This window comes from Ranitomeya imitator, chromosome 2, assembly GCF_032444005.1.
Source record: "Ranitomeya imitator isolate aRanImi1 chromosome 2, aRanImi1.pri, whole genome shotgun sequence".
In the NCBI taxonomy this organism is placed as follows: Eukaryota; Metazoa; Chordata; class Amphibia; order Anura; family Dendrobatidae; genus Ranitomeya; species Ranitomeya imitator.
The window spans coordinates 803,607,694-803,632,422 of record NC_091283.1 but is presented as its reverse complement, the minus strand read 5'-3'; the positions used below and the strand labels follow the sequence as shown (position 1 = coordinate 803,632,422).

The window sequence follows — 24,729 nt, the reverse complement described above, 5'->3', positions numbered from 1 at the left end:
CCAACTGTAATATTGGACAATTTTTATAGAAAGCTTCTTCTCTAGTGCACTTCTCTATTGATCACAATGTTACCAGAATCCTTATAATATTTCTGGAATTGAGAAGGACTACTGGTACCCAAGACTACCACCACCACACACAAGAAGCAAAGTTGCAATTCAATAATGTTCATTTTTTAAGAATCTTTGCCATTTACAATAAAAAAAACATGGCATTTTTAAGATCTCTCTGGCAATAAACTACCCTTACAGTACTTCTGCTTAGGATTTAGCTTTTCTTATAGTTTAACACATCATTGAACAAAGGGCAAACTGGTATGCAAAGTAAACTCAAAATGCTGATAAATGTCCACTCACATATCTATCAACCCTACAAGCGTAGGCATTATGCTTAGTATAACATACTGTATGTGGCACGAGTTGATATTTTGGTCGAAATCGCAACCCACGCCAAGGATCCTCATTATTTTGAGAGTTTTTAAATTAACGTACATGGATGTTATGACTACTGAACAGCAATTGTTTTGCAGAGTCACCATTTGACAGAATTGACAAACCAGAATAGAATAGAATAAGAAAAAAAATTTTTTTCTTAAATTCAGAGCAAATATCAAACTTGCCAAAACTGATTCATCCAATAAATAGTTGGCAAACAATTATTGGGTTCACAAACTGACGAACATAAATCATCGCTAGTTATGACATATCAGAATTCTAGATCTCCCTGTAATATTATACGAATACATCAGAATTCCTGTATCCATCAATAAGAATGAGAACTTCAGATTTCATTGTATACAAACCTCACTGTACCCTGAATTCAATATACTCTTAACATAAGATGGAAAAACGCCAGACGGATCCGCCAAACTATTACTCTGGACTGATATATGGATTTTTATCTTATAGAAAAACGTAGCTTGTATTCACTGTGTGAATGAAGCATTACTGAGCATGTGCAACCACTGCACCATTAACGTTTTTTTTAACCCCTATACATAGCTAATGAATGGTAGTCGCGCATGATTATTAAAGGGAACCCGTCGAAAGGTTTTCCAAATGTAAACTATGGCCACCAACTTTAATGCCCCTTTTACAGCAATCTAGCAATCTGTATATAAGTTGTAGAAACCATCTGTAAAGCCCAAAAATACCTTATATTATGCCCCCATATGGTGCAATTTGGGTCTATGGGCATCGATGGCCTCATTTCAGCGTCTCCTTTCTCTTTGCAGTCGCCGTCTTGCTTGCTTCATTTGGATGACATGCCCCAAGTCATCCACACAGTGTCCCCAATTTCACTCCTGAGCAGGCGTACTTCTCTCTATCCTGCCAAAGACATAGCAAAGTACTGTAATGCACACGCTTTACTTACGGGTCGTCAGCATTCTTTAACCTCTCCTGGCGCATGAGCATTACAGTACTTTACTATGCCCTCGGCAGGGCAGAGAGTACACTTGTGCAGGAGCTCGATTGGGGACACTGTGTGGCTGACGTAGGATGAAGCGGGCAGGGGGATGGCGACTACGAGAAGAGAGGAGGAGCTGAAGCAAGACTAGCTAAACCAATTTGCCGAGATTGTACCATATGGGGGAGATAATATAAGGTATTTTTTGGGCTATGCATAGGATGTGTGGGACTTATATACAGATTGCTAGAATGTTGTAAAAGAGGCTGTAAAGGTGGTGGCCATAATTTATATTGTGAAAACCTGCTGACTGGTTCTCTTTAACACATCACTTAAACAGGGGACTTAGGGTTTCACATTCCCAAAATCAATGTAGGTCACGTTGGCCATACCCTCAATGATCATATATGATTTATCCTGTGAATTTTGGTATATATGTTGTTGGGATAGTCACTTTAAGGCCGGGATCACACTACAGCGAGATACGGCCGAGTCTCGCAGGTTAAAAACAAGCTCTGGCAGCGGCACTCCAGAGCGGAGCCTGCGGCTCCATGTATTGCTATGCGGCTGCATGCTCTGCTCCAGAGTGCCGGTGCCAGAGCTTGGTTTTAACCTGCGAGACTCGGCCGTATCACGCTGTGTGTGATCCCGGCCTACGGGTACGCCTCTAAATGAATGGGGCAGGGGGAAAAGTGTCCTCCAGGTTGCTCCCCGTGGACTTCTCCCCACCTATTTGTACACAGACCTGTCAATCAAACTGAGCTGGGAGGAGCTACCCTTATGACCTTCTTACCTGTTTCCAGCTCGTTTCATACCAAGTTTTCTCTGAAAGTCTGCAGAATTTAGACAAAATAGATGTTTGTAACTAGCAAGTCTGTCCTCGATTTACAGGGAAAAACGAAAAAAAAAGTGTTACCACCAAAAAGATCTAGAAAGAAATATAAAATACCTCATCCCTCATACTGTGACTATTTTGGATGGAACATTTATGTAATAAATGACATTAGTGGAGAAATTTTACTGTACTGTAAAATTTATATGGAAGCCAAAAGCGGATTCATTTTCTGATTTATGTCCCGTCTATAGCATTAAGTTTATTTTTTGCACTGCAACTTTTTCAGGTTCCTCGCTCCAAGAGAGGTCACACTTCATGAATTTTCCTCTGCTTTCTAGAACGGTTTATTTTATATATGCCACGGCCACAACCTTTGAGTCAATATGAAACCCTACATTTAAATAAAACTAAAATATTTATTTGCCATAAATGTCCTATTGTTATATGTCTTAATCAATGCCATAAATATCAGCTGCGTCAATGGCTAATTGCCTCCAAGTGTAATTTTGTCAATAGTACAGTGACAATCCGTCCGGATTACATTTGATTCTAAGATTTACCTTTCATTTATAGGTCAAAAGGCGGTCGAGTAATCACAGCAGCCCTCACAATTCTTCCATTCTTTGCCAGAAACAAAATGCTGTGAAGGCAGAAAATCTTCAATTCAGTAAAAGAGATGAAAGGCTTTAGGGTATGAATAAAAAATAAAACTCCTATGTGTCATGATGGGTCAATATTCTACAATAGACCTAAAAAGGGAGTATAAAATATATTTAGATGAGATGTTACTTACCTACAAGACTGTAAACCCCCCAACTCAATATTGTGATGTTGATGGTACATTAAGGGGTAATATTTCTAGGTATAGGTATAGATGAGTATTAGCTAGAAGATCGTAAAATCCCTTGTGATATTGAGCTTTTCTAATCCTCCCTGTAGAAGACAAACCACAGACCATAACAATTGCACATGTAAATGTCTTGAAAAACCGATCAAAATTCACAAGGCGTAAGAAGTCTAAAAAAATCAAAGGGCCCAATTCATTATTGCATTAGTGCCTGTTTTTGGCCATGATTTGGTAGATTTCGATTATTTTTCATTTGTGCCCTTTTTAAAGTCACGTTCACCTGTTTTACGTGCGCCATTGTGGGCAAAATTTGGATTTTACATATGTCTTCAGTTGATTCAAAGTCGCCAAATTTTGGAGCAAATGTACTCCAGTCCTCCATTGGAATGATTCTATCTATGGTATAGGTCTGCAATAAAATTTTGTACAACATTTTAGTAGAACATCAAAATAGTGTCCACCAACATATCAGTCCTCATAATAGTAAATAGGTGTTCATGAAACATATGACATCAAAAAAGGATAAAAAAAATTATCCAAAAAACACCACTTAAAGAAATAATTAATAAAAATAAATCAATCTTTATTAGAAATATCAACATACAAATATAAAGATAACATGAACCGTGTGTACGACGACACATGTATGAGGTATAGAATAAGTAGAGAATCAAGTCCATACATGTAGTGGAACAGACCAAAAATTCAGGCTGCAACACAGTTAAATGATCATAGTAAGGCTCCACCAGGTCAGGAAAAAGCAAAACAAGAAGCCTCTGATGCCACAGAACCCCACGATGCGCGTTTCGCGGATGTGCTTTCTCAAGGAGATTTTAGTAGAACATTAATTTTTTTGCTATGAATAGGTGCAAGATAGGTTAAAGACAAAAATAAAAAGTGTTTTTGAACATAATTCATCAACCAATTAAGTTATTTTGAAGAATTTGGCACAAAAACGTCAACAAATACCACAACACAAAAAAAGGGACATGAAAAATAAAACCACATAAATGATTAATCGGGCTCAAAGTGTCCATGAAACATGAGGTTTACTAAAATGCTTTTATGCTTGGCACTCCTGGAGATGGGATTTTGATCCACTGATTTATTCAGAGTGCCATCTTTTGGTGTAGAGAACAATTTTTTTCCCAAAAAATTGGGGGCAAATTTGTCTAAGTCGATGTTAATGAGCAGTTCTCCTTTGCCGAGATAATCCATATTCCTCATAGGTGTGGCATATCTAGATACTAATTAGACACATGATTATTGCAGAGGTGTTCCTTATGGTGGCCACTATAAAATGTGCAGTTTTACAGTATTGGGTTCCAGGGAAGTCAGAAAACCACACAGTATCTGGTATGACCACCGTCTGCCCCACACTGTGCTACACTTCTCCTTCGCATAGAGTTGATTAGGTTGATGACTGTGGCCAGTGGAATGATGTCCACTTCTCTTCAATAGCTGTGTGAAGTTGCTGGATATTGGTAGAAGCCTGAACACGCTGTCATAAACGCCGATCCAAAGCATCCCAAACATGCTCAATGGGCGACTTGTCCGCTGAGTGTGCTGGCCATGCAAGAACTGGGATGTTGTCAGATTCCACGAATTGTGTACAGATCTTTCCAAGATGGGGCCATGCATTAGCATGCTGTAACATGAGGTTATGGTCATGGATGAATGGCACAACAATGGGCCTCAGTATCTGGTCACGATAATCTCTGTGCAAAATGGAATCAATAAAAATGCACCTGTGTTCATTGTGCATAACATGTCTGCCCATACCATAACCCTACCACCACTACGGGCTGCTCTATTCACAACGGTGACATCTGCAAACCGATCACCCATATGGGCAGCCTGCCATCGGCCCTGAACAGTGAAAACCGTGATTCATCTATGAAGAAAACACCTCTCTAAAGTGCCAGACACCATTGAATGTGAGCATTTGCCCACTCAAGTCGGTCACGAAAACGAACTGCAGTCAGGTGGGGACCCTGATGAGGATGACGAGCATGCAGATGAGCTCATCTGTGACTGTTTCTAACAGTTCATGCAGAAATTCTTTGGCTATGCAACCCACTTGTTGCAGCAGCTGTACAGGTGGCTGGTCTCAGACAGACAATCTTGGAGGTGAAGATGTTGGATGTTGAGGTCCTGGGCTGGTCTGGTTACAAATGGTCTACGGTTGTGAGGCCAGTTGGATGTACTGCCAAATTCTCTGAAAAATGCCTTTGGTGGCGGGTTATGGTAGGAAAATGAACATTTAATTCACGGGCAACAGCTCTGGTGGACATTCTTGCAGTCAGCATGCCAATTGTACGCTCCCACAAAACTTGCAACATCTGTGACATTGTTTTGTGTAAGAAAAATGCACATTTTAGAGTAACCTTTAATTGTGGCCAGCCTAAGGCAGTCCTGAGCAATAATCATGCCATCTAATCAGCATCTTGAATCTTCAATCGTGGTGCGCTGATGTCAAGCTTTTCAAAAGGATTTTTTTTTTTTTTTTACACAGAACAGAAAATGCATGTTGCACAATGATGACATCCGTGTATCATCAGCGTGACACATATATTGTCAGCTGACATGAAGCCCAGGGGTTAGTAATGGTGAGGAGTCTATAGGACGCCCACATTACTAACCCCATAATAAATTTGGAGATAGCACACAGCGCAAGAATAAAATCCTTTATTTAAAATAAAAATTGACACTGTTTTAGACATTTAAAAATAAAAAACAAAAGTTAAGCTCACCTCACCTTAATCCATGGAAGCCCTTGTCCACTGTAAAAAAAATAAACAACCATATTCCTCATCTGTTTGAAGTAAATATTAGCAATACTGTCCCACACCGTAATGCATCTCTGCGATATCTGGTTTACGAACCAAACGGTGACATGATGCGACCATCCAGGCTGAAAACCATGAGACAATGAGCGCAGTTTCAGTGACAAGTGGTGATGTCAGAGGTTACCGCAGGCCACTGAAGGAGTGTTCCCAGAATTGCTTCACCGTGAGCTGGGACGATGAACTGTAATGACCTCAATGAGACCACCACCAGCACCATGAGAATTTTCTCACTCACTGCAGCTCAATGTGTTCTGCTTTTCAGTGTGAATGGTCACATTATTGCATTTTTCATGTTGAAAATCAGATGTTGCAGAGATGGATTACGGCGTGAGACTGTATGGATTATCTTCACAGGATATGGTTGTTTATTATTATTTATTTATTTTTACAGGGGACAAGGGCTTCAATGGATTAGGTGTAAAGATAAGTATAACTTTTTTATTTTTAAATAAAATGTGTAAAACAGGGTGTTTTGTTTTACTTCAAATAAAGGAGTTTATTCTTGCTGTGTGTATATTTCAAAACTTACTATGGGGTTAGTAATTGGGGCGTCTCATAGATGCCTCTCCATTACTAACCCCTGGGCTTGATGTCACCTGACAATACAAAGGTGACATCAACCTCAACTCTATTACCCTCACTTGCCACCACCACAGGGCAAGTGGGAAGAGCGAGGCTATGCGCCAGATTTTGTGCATCTTATGGATGTACCATTTCTGGGGTAGCTGAGGGATCATGTTGGTAGCCTGGGAGGGTGCAATATCTCTGGCCCCTTCCCAGGTTATTAATATCAACCCACAACTGATAAGCCTTTGCGGATTTGAATTTATAGGATGACCCTATGTAATTTTTTTCTGGGCTTCCCCATTAATTCACCAGGGAAGGCCGAGCAAACAGCTGTGACCCATTATTAATAGCTTGGGAACCTTTTGGGATATTTTCCCATTTAACATCAGCACCTCAGATGTGCGCTTTCCCTCTGCTGGTTCTAAATATTGCGTGGGAGCGGAAGCAGTTTTTTATTTTTTTTTATTTTACATATGAGGAACACAGTCGGTGCTGAATGCAACTTCTACCATTGTTGCCTCGTTGCGCTGATCTCAGTGAGACCAAGCGACAATGATGAGAGCTGCCTTCAGCAGCCGGCGCCTGGGTTCAGCGTGAACTGTACTGCTTTTTCCCAGGCGCCGGTATGTGTCACACAGACTGCACGTGGATGTGAAACACGGACAGCAAATGGACACACTGATGTCACATAAGTACACACAGATGGCACACCGACACGGACCATAGATCTCACCAGTACGTTTTCTTTATGGACGTGTGAAGGAAGCCTTAGAAAAATCTGTGAACAAAATTTGAGAAAAAAGCCTTTTGTGTACATTGAAAAAGTCTTAGATCTTTGCGTTCAGCGCATGAAAAATGGGAGCAAAAACAAAAGTGTTGCATTTAGATTTTTGTTCAGTGTACATTTTACAGTGAATGCAGCTAATGTCTTCATATCAGAATTATGGACTCTATACATGAATCACTTATAATCATAACAAATTATTATGATTTTCCAATGTGTCCATAAAAAAATATTGTCTGTCAGTGTGCAAAAAAAAATAAAAAGTAAAGTTGGCAACTAGTGATGAGCGAATATACTCGTTACTCGAGATTTTCCGAGCACGCTCGGGTGTCCTCCGAGTATTTTTTAGTGCTCGGAGATTTAGTTTTCATCGCCGCAGCTGAATGATTTACATCTGTTAGCCAGCATAAGTACATGTGGGGGTTGTCTGGTTGCTAGGGAATCCCCACATGTAATCAAGCAGGCTAATAGCTGTAAATCATTCAGCTGCGGTGAAGAAAACAATCTCTGAGCACTAAAAAAATACTAGGAGGTCACCCAAGCGTGCTCGGGAAATCTCGAGTAACGAGTATATTCGCTCATTACTATTGGCATCTGGGAGGTCTCCTCATATTTCGGGATCCTTCATACATTTCAAGAGTTGGCAAGAATGCACTGTCAAGATAGGACTGTGAAAATTATCGTAAATAAAAACAAACACATGGCCAACCGTGAACTCCAAGGACACAAAATGTAATAATGGAAGCCTATTTTATTGTAAGCTTCACACAAGTTGTATTTCTCGCTTTTTCAGATAGGAGGGAAAGAAAGTGCACCCCCATGTAGCCAATTTATCTGACTGGAGAGGCTTTCCAGAAAAGTTCCTCACTTATGAACTTGAAACTGTGAGGGACCTCCCCAGTTGTTGAGGAAGCGATTTCGACAAGAGATTATAGGCAGCGCAGTCCATTTTCTGACTGCATCAATCCCTTTTATCAACATAATGAACTCATTTAGTGTAAATTTTATTTTTTAACTAGGTTCAGAAAAATTTTTTTTTTTTTTTTTAAATTTCCAAACCCACCACATTGTTGTTGATCATGCCAAGAAAAAAAACATTTCTTTTAAAAGTCCTTTTCTAGCCAATCCTCCATCTGGTAGATCAGTATCCAACAGTAGTTGAGCAAAGGGAACTCACAGTCTCTTAGAAAGCAGGAAAAACTACTTGACTATAATGATCTTGGGTCTTTTACGTGTGGGAAGTGGCACAAACTGCATGTAGAGTATGTGTCCGCTCATGGATGGACTAAGGGTCAATTAAGACTGAGCCACGCAGTCTTTTAGTGGCTGGATTACACAAGCCAATGATACAGCAGTGGATAAAAGGAGCATCACTAATCAGATCCTTCTGTCCCTATATAGCATTACGTTAATGGCAGCACATCCCATTTGTTTGAGGTCATGTGCTGCTGATGACAATGATTTCTATACATGCATAAAAATCATCGCACCTGACGAATGAGCAATTTGCTTGTCCATAGGGTGAAGTTGGGCCTGTTTAGATGAGCCAATTACTGGCCATTATTTTAACCAGTTTTGGGTATATTGAAAGCAGGGATAGCTGGCAGCATCAAAAGCCCTGTTGCTCGTCGCTCCAAAAACATGATGGCCCAGAGCACATTGACCATGTGGCTATTTTTATTTTTTTAGGGGGAGGGAAAGCTTATTGGGCTAATGTCACACCTCTCGTTTTTTGTGGGAAAAAAGAATAATCAAGAACCGTAGCCCCAACATTGTGTATACTCCAAGAACACCAGTCCGGTCAAGTGGAAAATAGTGATATTTATTTGGCGTGTACAGCAGTTTATTACAATTGGAAAAAAAACAAGAACTATATAAAAAGTACATAAACATAACGGTGATTTGCATTTGACCTCTGACAATGTACAGCTCTAATATTATTATTGCACTTTTACAATTTCAATAAAACAATATTTTTTTGTTTTTGTGAACATCTTTTTTCACTGCTCAACTAAAATGGATTGTTATATGTGACGTCAAGGGGAAAGTGGAGAGTACAACCCACACCTGAAGTGGACTTATGTGTTAAAAGATGATTTTTTTTTTTTTTTTTTTAAACTAAAATACTTTTTCACAAGTTGTGACCCCATGGACATTCTCTAACCTTGGTGTTAGGCCTCATACATTTATTATATTTAGCAGACAAGAGAACAAAAGGTTACATCTATTAAGAAGGTCTTCCGGCATTGAGGGGGGGTTGCCCAAATACTGATCTCAAGATTGTTCACTTTTCATCGTCGTCTATGAATTTGGACGCACAATCTTCATGGAAACATAGCCCTGTAATAAAAAAAATTAAAAATGTAAAAAATATGTAACAGAATGATATAGTCAATGTGAACATAATGGGAATATCAATAATAATTAAGAAAATTAATAAGAGGTAACGCACATTAGTACAATGAAATTTAATAAATTTTCAACTTGATTTATTTAAAGTCCCTTAAAATGTTGCACAAGTCAGACTGTAATTGCGCTAAAAAATAAATGTATGTATAAACTTACCGGCAAAGAATATAAAAACACTCCAATGAACAGCAGCAACAGGGCCAAGATGATGAAGCCAATGAAGTACCATTTGAATTTGCGCCACACAATGAATTTCATTGTCTTGCACGGGTTTGTGAACCAAAGGAAAGAGGTTTCTGGTCGGCTGCATTTTGAAAGAAACAATATTAATCACACGAACAAACAGCAAGAAAGAGTTAGGTACTTTACGATGAGGAAAAATAATGCAACTCAAATTAATAATTAACTCTGTGAAGAACACAAAAAGAAAGGAAGACAAAAATGTCAGTAAGTCAGACAAGAAAACAGAAGAAAAGATAGAGTCAGAACAGGGCAAAAAAGACCAAAAACCAGGAGAGGGATTACAATAGGTTATCAAATCAGATCTGGATTTGGGATTAGGATCCGAATGCAGAGCACGTTACTCCAGGAATGAGAAAAAGCGCTCACTTTGGTGGGTCTAAATGGGGGTTCATGTTGGGTTCATCTCGTCCCTTGCCAGCTGGCCTTTCTTCTACATCTTTCTCATTTAGCACTTCCAGCGTCAGCTCGATTTTTCCCTTTTGGCAAATGAAAACAGGTTCATGACATCTCACTAAACATCGTGTTCTGGTTGTTTAGAGGAAATAATACATTTTGGCTTTTAAGTAAAATCTCTTTTGGAGGCTCCTGGAGGTCAGCGAGTGTGTGAGCGGCAATGGTCGGGATAATGGCAACAATGCCGATACCAATTAGCCGTCAAGTTATTCAAATTGTTCTCGTCAATCTTTTCAGATGGACAGAAATGTATAAACAACTGTGCTCTTATGGGACGTAGTGGAGTTTTACACAGGTTTACACAGTATACATACCAAGACATGAGGTAATACAGATCACACCAACAAGATTTAGTTTATAATCGGATATGCTTTGTATATTCTTTATACTTCACTAGATTAAATATTATGATGTAAATTTAGTTAATCCATGACAATGCCAATTTTTTTTTTTGACATTCAGTATATAATTTTTTCTTTCTCAAAAAGAATCAGAATTTGAGCATTTAGAAAGGTCTCGCTAAAAAATAATATATTATCACATACTATATTCGAGGACATCTTCATACCAAATTTACAAGGCTTGTCAATTAGTGATGAGCGAACATGCTTAGATAAGGTGTGCTAACCGAGTGTCTTAGGCGTGCTCAAAAAAATATGTTAGAGTCCCTGTGGCTGTGAGACACCATCATGCTCGGATAACACCATATCAGATCACACTCACTCCTCACTATTGTCAATCCGATATGTAAAAAAAATGCTATGTCTATGAAGCCTGAACAAGGTTCGGACTGACCGACAGGGGAACAGGTAAATCCCCTGGTGGGCCCCTGTGAAGTCTTTCTAATTAGCAGTTCCCATGTACTTGATCCCCACACAGATTGACCCCTATTATTCTTAACACCTCTGTTTTACATGGCTAGGTTGCCACTCTTGGACTACTCTTCTCTTGGAGACAACGTTTTGGCCATTTGTGAAGATTTTAGCTACAAAACTCCCAAAATTCTGCTTCAAAACATGTTTTAAAAGGGTGATCTATTCCAAGACAATCCCATAAAGTTAGCTATAGAGAAGCAGTCGTCTTTTAACAATTTTTCCATGTGTATATGGTTCATAGGAGTCTGAAGTATCCGGAAAAAAATGAATAAATAAGTTAAAGGTTTTCAACTCGCACACTTTCTGGATATATCCCTATATGAATATAGCCGAGAGTCCTCTACTGGGATGGAAAGTCAATATGAATTCTTACAGCCAAGATACGCTTTCCGTCCTTCTCTGCATAGCACGGCCACCATCCTTTCATGGATTTTTGTTCGAAAAGAGAAGCAACATTGGCAGGTTTAGTAAGGCCACTCATTTCTAAGCTGCATTTTTCTGGGGTTTTTGCTGGTATTATTGTGCGGTGTAAATCAAGTTCAACAAAACCTACAAGCAAAGAAAGGAATAGTTTTTAGAAACCATGATGCAGAAAATTATAATTTTGCAAAATTTATTATTAAAAATATTTTAATGCTATAAAATACAACTAGAATCCAAGGGGTTCCATTTACTAAAAGTAGTTCTAATAATTTATGTAGCAGAGTTACTCATTACTTAATGAGCCACAGTAAATTGAGATATATTAATCGGGATTATTTGGCTTTAAAAACTCATTTTCATGTACCCAATTAGGAAATTCTTATATAATAGAGGAGTCTCCTCTCTTCTGGATCTTCTCTTTGAGTGGAGAGTGCTTACGAAGAGAAAATGTCTTGTTTCTGGAGTAGGTCTTGTACCCTGACCTGCATTACACTGATAACTCACTGAATGAATTGTGCATTGTGTAACACTTAATATACCCTGATGTGGCGCTGCAGCGAAACTGAACACTGACTGCCAGGATTCCCCACAGATCACATTTGATTGACAGGAAGGAGAATCTTTGTGATCAGCTTAAGGATCCTCTTTGATTGTTCAAAGCAGGGAACACCTTTAAGAAAAGCCTATGTTCACACAACCAAATGTTCTGTCCAAGTGTTGTCTATGGAACAAAAACTCTTTGATAGGGCTGCTCAGACGAGTTCGTATGAAAAAAAAAAATATATATATACTCAGCTAATATAATGCTACATGGATGGCCCATATAAGATCCACACACCCGTAGACTTAACAGGCGAGTCTCACCCAAAATAATGAAGAGACTAGTGTATGCTGTTATGTGTATATGTATATAATATATAATAATAATTTTATTTCTATAGCGCCGACATATTCCGCAGCACTTTAAATTTTAGAGGGGGCTTGTACATACAATAGACATTACAGCATAGCAATAAACACAGAGAATGGATCCAATGAACTTTCAACAAGGATGAAAATGTATAATTTTTTTGCAGCACAGTGGGGAATTTAAGTATTTGACACACTGCCGATTATGCAAATTTTTCCACCTACAAAGAATGGAGAGGTCTGCAATTTTTATCATAGGTACACCAACTGTGACAGAATCTTGAATAATATCCAGAAAATAATACTTTATGGTTTTTACATAATTAATATGTATTTTATTGCATTAAATAAGTATATTAAACAGCATAAAAACAGAACTTAAAATTTGGTACAGAACCCTTTGTTTGCAATTACAGAGGTCAGACATTTCCTGCAGTTCTTGACCAAGGTTACACACACACACGGCAGCAGTCATTGTGGCCCACTCCTGCATGCAGATCTTCTCCAGATCTTTCAGGTTTTGGGGCTGTTGCTGGGCAATGCGGATTTTCAGCTCCCTCCTAAGATTTTCTACTGGGTTCAGGTCTCGAGACTGGCTAGGAAACTCCAGGACCTTGAAATGCTTCTTATGGAGCCACTCCTTAATTGCCCCGGTTGTGTGTTTCAGGTTATCATCATGATGGACGACCCAGACACGACCCATCTTCAATGCTCATACTGAAGGAAGGAGGTTGTTGACCAAAATCTCAAGCTACACATCCCCATTAGTGATGAGCGAATATACTCTTTGCTCGGGTTTTCCCGAGCATGCTGGGGTGACCTCCGAGTATTTGTTAGTTGTCGGAGATTTAGTTTGCATCAAGGCAGCTGAATGATACATCTATTAGCCAGGCTGAGTACATGTAGGGGTTGCCTGGTTGCTAATCCCCACATGTACTCAAGCTGGCTAGTAGCTGTAAATCATGCTGCTGAGGCGATGAAAACTAAATCACGGAGCAGTCAAATACTCGGAGACCGCCTGAGCGCGCTCGGGAAAACCCGAGCAACGAGTATACTCGCTCATCACTAGTCCCCATCCATCCTCCCTTCAATATGGTGCAGTCATACTGCCCCTTTTGCAGGAAAGCACCCCCAAAAGTATGATGATACTCCCACCATGTTTCATGGTTGGGATGGTGTTCTTGGGGTTGTACTCAGCCTTCTTCCTCCAAACATGGCGAGGAGTCAATATCAAAAAAAGTTCTATTTTGGTCTCATCTGACCACATTACCTTCTCCCATGTCCCCTCTGGAGCATACAGATGTTTATTGATGAACTTCAAACTGGCTTGGACATGTGCTGGCATGTGCAGAGTGACTTTGCGTGCCCTGCACGATTTTAATCCATGACAGCATAGTGTGCTACTAACGGTAATGTTTGAGACACTGGTATTAGCTTGCTTCAGGTCATTGACCAGCTCCTCCAATGTAGTTATGGGCCGATTCCTGACCCTTCTCAGAATAATCCACTAGTGTCCTTAGACAGCTCTTTGGTCTTGGCCATGGTAGAGAGGTTGGAGTGTGATTGATGGAGTGTGTGGACAGGTGTCTGAACTCGTTGACTGTATAAAATAGGTGCAATTAATACAGATAATGAGTGCAGAGTGGGAAGGCTTCTTAAGGAAAAACTAACAGGTCTGTGAGCCGGAATTCTTGCTAGTTGGTAGGTGATCAAATACTTATGTCATGCAATAAAATACAATTTAATTATTTAAAAATCAACCAATGTGATTTTCTGTGTTTTTTATTGTTGGATTCGGTCTCTCTCCATTGAAGTGTACCTACGCTAAAAATTACAGGCCTCTCCATTCTTTGTAGGTGGGAAAACTTGCAAAATCGGCAGTGAATCAAATCCTTATTTTACCCACTGTACACATACACACGCATTGCAGCATGCATTAGTCTCTTCAGTATTTTCGGTCAGACTTGCCCATTCCAGTCTACAGTTGTGTGAATCTCATAAGGACCATCTGTATAGCATCAGAATTTTACAGGTACATTGCAATTCTGTGTATATAGACTGTTCGTGGCTCTCGGCAGCACGTCTATGTTTGACAATATGTTGCCAAGAACCATCTCACCAGAAGATCTATAATTTTCCTTGTTCGTCTGGCGATTGCCAGCCTTTGTAGATAGGGAAAGGAGTCTTGCTAGGCACGCTCGTTCCTGACTGTTAGAATGTCTAAATCTGGGATAACTATACACTAAGTGATCTATTCATTTCGAGATCTATTTTTATTTATTCAATTTCTACATTAGAATATATTATTTTGCAGATCATCATAGGTAAACTAATGGATGCAGTAAGAGGTCATTTCAAATAATTTCGCTTTTGCTCAACACACAAAAACACCATGGCCATGTCCTTTACCTTTCCTGCACACTTTGATTGAAATACTTTTTGATTGATGCTATCTGCACCTCTTTGTGAAAGACCAGGTCAAACATCGACATACTAACAAGTTACTGTTCAAACAATAATTTTGGTAAAAGCCTTCTATGACTCAGGGCTACACTAGTAAAAGTGTCTTTGCAGATTTACAATCTTTCCCCAGGGAACCTCAGCTTCCCTTCCATAAGCGTGTAGAACATATGGTTTGCCATACGTGTATTTTAGTGGAGCAAATGATCGGGATCAAGGCCAGTGGTGTCTCGCTAATGGGAACCACAAGTCTCACCTGGTTGGCTGTTGACAAATTAAAAGCAGACGCTGATCTCCATAAAAATTGAAAGAAGTCTTTTCTTTCATGAATAAGAAATGAGGATTGAAATGATGGTGGGTAGAAACCTTCTCATTCTGCCTGATCGTTGATTGCCAATATTGAAGAATTATATTTATAATAGGCCGGTCACCAAGGGCTACAGTTAATCGATTTTGTAGAAAGTTTTGATCTTTGTATTTTTTATTTAAAGAAATTTTATGGATTAAAAGCTTCTAGAGAAAAAAAAATGTAATTGAGTATGTCAAAATTTAGTAGTATCGGTTTTGTACTAATTTGCTAATTACATATTTAGATGCTCCCAAGAAACAGAATTTAAGCCAGCGACCCGAGTCTCGTCATTTTTCCAATGTCAGTCATCTGCTCACTCCCGATAACTAGCTAGGCATAATGGACTAAAACCATTTCAGATTCATATGCCATTTCCTATGCAAAAATAGACAGATTTTCTGTTGAATCTGATCTCTTCATCCAATTTTGTCTTCAGTTTTTCTTGTATACGGTACATAAAAAAAAAAAAACCATGGAGATTACACAAGCATTTTCTAGCACTAGAAATGGATAGCACACAGATGCAACAGGGACCCATGCGTAAGTTTGACCTTCATGTTGAATCAAAATCTGATAGATCTGTTTTTATGTGGATTGCTTAATGGCCAAAAAACAGACATTTGTAAAGATCCAGAGACCATAATGTTCTTTAGGCAAAAAACACCGGATTACGTACCGGTAATGCTCTTTTATAGAGCCACGACAGCACCCACTGAGAGAGGGGATCCGCCCCTAGGAACAGGAAACCCTACGGAGAGATAAAAGGGGCGGTCCCCCTCGCTCCCACAGTTTGGGTTACAGAGATTGCGAGGAACCACCCACCAGTTTTAGTAGACAATTCTTTATCATTATTTATTATAATTTAACTACGTATAACTACAAGAATCCACCACCCTTAACAGTGCTCATATGTACACTAATATATATAAATGGGAGGGAAGTGAAGGGGTGCTGTCGTGGCTCTATAAAAGAGCATTACTGGTGCGTAATCCGGTGTTTTCTCTTCGCCACGACAGCACCCACTGAGAGACTTTCAGAGATAGTTATTTGGGGGGGATTATCGTATTAAGAACGGATCTACCAAAACACAAGTCAGTGGAGGCAGATAAATCTAATCTATAGTGACTATAGAAGGTAGAAGGAGAAGACCAGGTTGCGGCCTTACATATGAGTTCTATAGGAACCTCTGCTCGTTCAGCCCAGGATGATGCTATCGCCCGGGTGGAATGTGCCTTCACAGTCTCAGGTGGATTCTCCCCGTTAGATGAATAGGCCAGGTATATCGCCTCCCGAATCCATCGGGATAGTGTGCCTTTTGTTACACCCGATCCTTTCCTTTGACCCTGGAAGGAAACAAAGAGAGCCCTGCTCTCCCTCCAGGCGCTAGTCCTATCCAGATAAGCTATTATAGCCCTTCTCACATCTAAAGTATGGTATTTCTCTTCCTCCTGGTTTGTAGGATTATTATAGAAAGAAGGAAGAAGGATCTCTTGAGATCTATGAAATTTTGTACACATTTTAGGAAGGTAGGAAGGGTCTGTCTTCAGGACAATTCTATCTGGAAAAATTGACATAAAGGGAGGATCTACAGATAGCGCCTGTATGTCACTTACCCTTCTTGCCGATACTAGCGCGACAAGAAGAACAGTCTTAAGTGAAATATATTTAATGTGAGCTGAGTCTAGAGGCTCAAATGGATGACCTGTTAAGGCTTCCAGGACCAAATTAATATCCCAAGGAGGCATCTGGGGAATCTGAACTGGCTCTGATCTCTGGCAAGCTGAAATAAATCTAGCTATCCATCTATTACCCGCAACATTGTGACTATACAAGGCCCCTAGAGCAGAAACTTGTACCTTCAGAGTATTAACTGAAAGGCCTAGGTCACGTCCTTTTTGAAGAAATTCTAGAATAGTGGAGACGGGAATTTCACTAGACAACGCTGATGGATAGAGATCTAGAAATTTCCTCCACACTCTCACATATATGTCAGTAGTGGATCTTTTTCTACTTGTCAACAAGGTATTAATTACACTATCGGAGAAGCCTCTTAGTTTTAACAGCTGCCTCTCAAATTCCAGGCTGTCAACCTTAGTCCCTTCACATGAGGGTGGTTGAAGGGCCCCTGGGAAAGAAGATCCTGATCCTCCGGGAGGATCCACGGATCCGAGATGGACATGGCTCTGAGCAGGGAAAACCATGGTCTTTTCAGCCAAAATGGGGCAATCAGGATTATATTTGCCCGGTCCTCCCTTATCTTCCTGATTACTGTTGGTAGCAGAATTAGAGGAGGAAAAGCGTATGCTTTCTGAAATGTCCAAGGAGTCTGAAGGGCATCGAGAATGTCGGGATTGTCGGCCCGGGAACATTGAAGCGAATCTTTTTAGTTGTCGGTTTTGTCTTGTGGCGAAGAGATCTATCTCGGGTGTACCCCATTTCATAGTTATCATTTTGAAAATTTGATGATTTAGGACCCACTCCCCTTGGTGGAGGGTATGACGACTGAGGAAGTCTGCCCTTGAGTTGTCCACTCCTCTGACATGTAGCGCTGACAGGGACAGAAGATGTTCTTCGGCTATGGTTAGAATGTCTTTGGTTATAGACATGAGTGTTCCTGATCTTGTTCCTCCTTGATGATCGATATAGGCGACTGATGTCATGTTGTCGGACAGAATTCTGGTATGTGTCCCGTGTAGCTGCGGAAGGAATTCACATAGAGCATGATAGATAGCTTTTAGCTCTCTCATATTAGAAGAGTCGTCTGACTCCGTGACTGACCATAATCCTTGGACTAAATGGTCTTTTAAATGTGCGCCCCAGCCAGTAGGACTGGCATCAGTATATATTATATTTGAGGGTTTAACTACCCAGGGGACTCCACTGACCAGGTTTTTTGGATCTAGCCACCATATCAGAGATTGGATTACTTCATTAGAAAGGGAAATTTTAATATTTAAATGCCCATGAGATTTTTCTTCTTCATGTAAAATTGCATACTGTAAATGCCTCGAGTGAAATTGGGCCCACGGAACCGCTGGAATACATGACGTGAAGGAGCCAAGAAGGGACATGCCTTCTCTCAAAGAAATTAGGGGTTTATCTATTACCGACTGAACTTTATTCCTAACCGTTATCTGTTTATTTTCCGGAAGGAAACATTTCTGGCTTGAAGAATCTAATATAATCCCCAGGAAAATTTGCCGAGTTGTTGGGATAAGTCTAGATTTTTCCCAGTTTATTATCCAACCCAATCTTTGCAGAGATGCTATCATATCACACAACCGTTGTTGACATTGCGAAGGAGAATTTCCTACTACTAAGATATCATCTAAGTAGGGAATTACGAGAGTGTCTTTTAGTCTTAGATATGACATTACCTCCGCCATTAGCTTAGTGAATACTCTTGGGGTTATAGATAGCCCAAAAGGCATTGCAGTATACTGAAAGTGTCGGACACACCCATTCAATACAATCGCTACCCGTAGATATTGTTGATGCTCTGCATAAATAGGTAGATGGTAATACGCATCTTTAAGGTCGAGAACTGTCATAAAGCAATAGGGAAACAGGAGTTTAATGGTGGACCGGATAGACTCCATCTTAAAGGTTTGATTTTCTAGGTAGATGTTTAATTTTTTAAGATTAATAATAGTTCTGAATGTCCCATCTGGTTTAGGGATTAAAAATAACGGGGAATAGAATCCCTTTCCCTCCTGTAGGAATGGAACCTCCACCAAGACTCCCTTAGCTAGGAGATTTATTACCTCCTGCTCCAATGCCTCTTGTTGTAACTGAGACTTTAATGAAGTCAATAGAAATGAGTCCGGAGGGACTCGGGAAAATTTTAATTGTAACCCAGAGGTAATAAGGTTATTTGCCCAAATATTTGCTGTTATGGCCCGCCATTGACTAGCGAAGGAGGACAATCTGCCTCCCACAGGTAGATCTGTCCTAACGGGGTTTTTCTTCAAACTTGAAAGGGCGCTTCCCAAAGAAAGCACCCCTTTGTTTTGTGTCTCTTGTGGCCCAGCGATCCTGGTTCTTAAACTCCTTCCTTTTATTAAATGCGGGCTTTCGGAACGCTCTCCTATAAAATGGAACGTAATTATTACTATTTGGAAAGCCTTTCTTCCTTTCCCCTGCTTTAGTTAAGATCTCATCCAGTTTGGTACCAAACAGGTACTCACCCTGACATGGGAGGCTGCATAACTTAGACTTGGTCTGAGGGTCACCCTTCCAGCCCTTAAGCCATAGGGCCCTACATGCTGCATTAGTTAATCCTGCCGACTTGGCTGCCAGGCGTATAGAGTCGGCAGATGAGTCCGCTAGAAAGGCTGTGGCACCTCTAATTATGGGTATAGAGGACAATAATTTTTCTCGAGAGAGACCTCCTTTCAGCCCTTCTTCCAAGTCACTCAGCCAAACAAGCATGGATCTTGCGGTGCATGTGGCTGAGATTGCCGGTTTAAAAGCCCCTGCAGAAGTCTCCCATGCTCTTTTAAGGAGCGAATCGGCTTTGCGATCTAGAGGATCTTGTAACGAGCCTGAATCCTCTACAGGCAGTAAGGATCTCTTTGATGTAGACGCTACAGCTGCGTCTACTTTTGGGGCTTTTGACCATGTTGTGAATTCTTCATCATTAAAGGGGTAGCGTCTCTTTGAGGATGGTGGTAACCCCCTCTGCCCCTGGCTTTCCCACTCTTTTTTGATCAAACTTTTTACTGCCGTTATTACCGGAAAAGAGGGTCTCTTCTTTTCGGATAGGCCAGCAAACATAATGTCTTGCTGTGTTTTAGGGACTTTAGGATCTTCTATGCCCATGGTATTGCAAACTGATCTCACCAGATTGTCAATGTTGTCTGTGGGGAAGCACGTATCCTGATCCTCATCTGAGGATACCTCCTGCTGCGATCTGAGTTTGTATCCTCTAACTCAGAGGCCTGATTGGATACAGGTGAAATGTATCCTCTTTTCTCCTTAATACGTGGCTCTCTGTCAATGCTTTGTAGGGCTCGTAATTCTTCCCTAATCATGGCCCTTATATCCTCTGATTTAACTGAGGCTTCCTCACGTAACGTTGATTTTATACATGAATCACATAGCCTTTTAGTGTAACTATCCGGAAGGGGCTGGATACATAACGCACACTGCTTGTGTTTCGCTTTTTCCTTCCTTTTTGCCTATATAAAGGGAGAGGGACAATAATCAGGCTAGTGGGGTAGATGCACACTCACCCAGAAGCTGACCGATCAGGTACCGGCTGAAGAGGAGACACAGGTGCAGGTGGCTTTCTTTTGGACGATCCGCTCTGCCTAGAGCGGCTGCTGCTGCTGGCATGGCTACGAGGGGCAACAGTGGTCACCTCTAGCGAAGGTACCGCAGGCTCTCTCGGTGAATCCATCTTGGACGCCGGAATGCAGCGCCGGCATCCTTTTTACATGGGGGCTGCCATGTTCTTCCTGTTGAACCCGGAAGTACTCACCACTTCCGGGTCGCGGCCATCTTGGATCTCGTGCCGCACTGCCCGACGTCATCTCTCCTCTGCTCCCACACTGGATGCCTGTATCCGGCGTCCAGGGGAGCGAAAAAATGGCAGCAATACCCCCGCAATTACCGCCAGCAGCGGCGCCGCAGTTCGGGTATAATCTTCTGCCGCAGGCTCGCCCGATGCGTCCTCCTGCCCGTGACCCATGCGACCTGGAGCCCTGGCCTCACGGAGCCTGCCAGCGGAGGGGGGAAACTGAAGCCAGGACCCCCGACGCTGCTTCCAGCACTGGAGCCCCTGCCGTCCTCTCAGGTAAACCGCACAGGCGGCATCCAGGCTAGGTATCCTCTTCTCCATTGGGTTCCCTTAGGAACAGGAAACCAAACTGTGGGAGCGAGGGGGACCGCCCCTTTTATCTCTCCGTAGGGTTTCCTGTTCCTAGGGGCGGATCCCCTCTCTCAGTGGGTGCTGTCGTGGCGAAGAGAAAAATAAAAATTAATTTTGATGTGTGAATGGGGCATAATACACATTTCTTCAAATTTTAGTTTCAGCTGGATGCCAAATGAACCTCCTACTGTCCATCGGTGTAATCCTTTAGATTCACTTCATAAAACTGCCTTTATCTCATGAAATGACGGATTTAGAAAGAAAAAGAATGATATAAATAATTATATAAAACATAAGAGATCCATTCAGTGCCGTTGTTTGGTGAGCAGTCTATGAATTGGACTTGTTTTTCCAGCCCATCCCTCAGATTGGATACAAGTTTCGAGACTTTGAACCTTGAAATCTTTGTCATGGTCCTTATTCCGGAGAATTTTTTGTGGTGTGGTAGGGACCATGGCCCTGACAGAAGACTGCACTGCCATGCACTCAGCTTTGAGCAATATTTAGGGCAGTGGTATGTGTTAAAAGAAACATCCACATGAATGCCAAGATCCAATGTCGCACAATGCTGAGGGCATCACAGTGCCTTCACTATCTAGCCTACAGCGCATCCTGATGAGCACACACGCGATCTTCCACATAATAGAAAACAAGATTCCTCAGTCCAGAACACCTTCTTCCATTACACCCTCATCCAATTCTGATGCTCAGGAGGCCATTGTGGTTGCTTTCGGCAGTGAGCAGAAGTCAGCATTAGCCTGGTGACAAGACTGTGGCTACACATCTGCATACACAGTGCCTCGACATATTTTTAATCACAGTTCGTATCAACTTTTTCAACAATTGGTGCTGCATTAACTCATGTGAAATATGGAAAAGACATTTAAGAAAAAAAAAAATAAGTGCATTAAGGGAAATTAAACAAATGTAACATTTCAACAGGGAAATCCATACCCAAGTAGTCATCCAAAGAGAATTTGTCATTGTCCCAGATTTGAAGTAACAGTTTTGGCGGTAACTTAAATTCTGTTTTATCAAGGCTCCAAAAATGTTCCTGAAATTGACAGATAAATTAATGGTCACGTACAGGGTCCCATTCTCCACATTTACTATAACAAAATATAAATAAAAATAAATTGGAAAAATGACCACATAAATGTAAAACAAATGTAAGAGCAGTTTGTTTTACTTGGGCAGGGTTCACATAGCATTTGCCAACATGTTTAGTGGCTCTGTCGAAGCTTACTTCCGAACCCCCACAAAACAGGATTCGGGGGCAAATGCGAACGGGGCTATAGACCATAATGATGCACATTGGGTCACTGTGTGTTCTGTCGGACAGACTGTCTAGCTGCCCACCTGAACTATGCATATATGTACATAGGGCTGTCATCAGGGCATTATTGCCATTACTGGTGTATGTGGCCCAGAGAGCAGAAGCAAAGAGGGGGGTCCGAATTGGGAGAGACTGTACAGCGTGAGGCAGACTGCAAGGAACGCTGGTGCCTGTGGGCTAATTACTTTACGTTATTAAGCTCCAGGAGCCCCAGTGCTCACAGCCGCAGATACTTACATTGTATGGCTGCAGCAGAGGTGGCCGACCATGTCTGACATCATTGATGACACACGCCAACGGTCCACCCTCTGTCCCTAAGCTGCTGATGCACACCAGTCCCTTGTGGCACATTAGTTGCTGGAGTTGAGGGACAAAAGTGATTAGGTGTGTGTGCTCACTCACTCCCCCACCCATCTACTCACTGGTCCGACCTCCCATTCTTTCATCCGACTTGTCGTAGTGGCGACTTTAAAAAAACAAACAAACAAAAAAAAAGTACTGTTGGTCAAAACAAAACCTGCTGGCTATGTATGTGATCTGGTGTTCAACGGGAACTGTTAATGTTTGATTGGTGAGAACGTGGTGCAGAAGTGGTGTTTTTCAAACAGTGGGTGGTGAGATTGTGGAAGGTTTGCGGGGTGGAGCCTGGGCGGGGTCCCAAGGGGGCCCAAAAATGTTGCCAATATTGGGTCCTGAAATTCCTAGTGGTAGCCCTGTATGTACACAAATTATGCATGAGTAGGCACATAGTGACTTTGCATCATTATCGTCAAATCAGAGCATACGCCCGATTTGGCGGTGTTCGTACTCTACGTAAGGGGAAACACTATGTGAACTCAGCCTTACAAAACAGCTGACATCTCCCGGGAAAGATGTGGGCTCACCGCCGGAGGGAGGGAAGCGACCTCCGCAGTACTAGTACGGCGGTGGTAGTAAAGGGGTTAAAAATGTTGCACCATTTTCCTTCTATAGCCTCTTTGTTGCACTGTCTGTTGCTGGCTGCAGAAGAAGTTAACCAAGTTACAAACTCAAACAAGCTAACTGATGGACTCTTACGCCTCCTCATTCAGACTTCCGAATATCCCATGTACAAGAACAATGAACAGATTATTTTAACTCCTTTCCAACAAGTGCCGTAGCAGTATGTAAATGTCAGACTCCCCATTTGGTGCGGGCTCAGGCTCTGAGCCCGCATCTTTCCGGACACATGACAGCTGATCTATACAGTTGACATGTGCCATGATCCATCTGTAGCGGTTAACTAGTTAAATGACGCTGTCAATCTCTGACCGTGGCATTTAACTCGCGTTTACAGGAAGCACATCAATAATCCGGTCCATCGGTGACCCCGTCACATGATCCCAAGTCACCGATAGGTTTGTGTGCGCCTGTGTGTAGCAAAAGTGATCAAAGTACTGCAGCTTCTAGTCTCCCATGGAGACTATTGAAACATGCAAAAAGTAAAAAAAAAAAAAAAAGTTAAAAAAATAAAGTTCAAATCACCCCCTTTCGCCCCATTCAAAATAATAATAAAAAAGAAAATGCAATAACGGGCGATCAAAAGATCGTATCTACACCAAAATGGTATCATTAAAAATGTCACGAAAAATGGAGACGTTAGAGGTCTTGAAAAAATGGTGCCTTTTTTTGTTAAATTTTGGATATTTTTTTCACGACTTGAAGGGAATCGGTCACCCCAAAAATGGCCTATAAACTAAGGCCACCGGCATCAGGGGCTTATCTACAGCATCCTGTAATGCTGCAGATAAGCCCCCGATATAACCTGAAAGGTAAGAAAAACAGGTTATATTATACTCACCCAGGGGCGGTCTCCCACCTAAATACGATGTCGTCCCCTTCTTGTCTTCTTGCCGCGGCTCCTGCACAGGCGTACTTTATCTGCCCTGTTGAGGTCAGAGCAAAGAACTGCAGTGCGCAGGCTCCGGGAAAGGTTAGAGAGGCCCGGCACCTGCGCACTGCAGTACTTTGCTCTGACCTCAACAGAGCAGACAAAGTACGCCTGTGCAGGAGCCGCGGCAAGAAGAGGGACGTGATCGTATGAAGATGGGAGGTGCCAGACCCGGACCGCGATGCCCATCGGACCAGCAGC

General features: G+C 41.4%; 1 protein-coding gene across 7 annotated transcripts in view; it reads right to left on the bottom strand.

The window, feature by feature from the left end:
- Positions 1-9,091: 9,091 nt before the first annotated feature.
- Positions 9,092-24,729, bottom strand: part of MYOF (myoferlin) — a 176,146-nt gene continuing 160,508 nt past the window's right edge. For all 7 annotated transcript variants that reach the window (XM_069753773.1, XM_069753775.1, XM_069753774.1 and 4 more), the window contains 5 exons: positions 22,238-22,337; positions 11,644-11,819; positions 10,309-10,418; positions 9,856-10,003; positions 9,092-9,630 (listed from right to left, as the gene is read on the bottom strand). In XM_069753773.1, the coding sequence (XP_069609874.1) occupies positions 9,592-9,630; positions 9,856-10,003; positions 10,309-10,418; positions 11,644-11,819; positions 22,238-22,337 (573 nt within the window). In that variant the 3' untranslated portion in view covers positions 9,092-9,591. The remainder of the gene's footprint in view (positions 9,631-9,855; positions 10,004-10,308; positions 10,419-11,643; positions 11,820-22,237; positions 22,338-24,729) is intronic.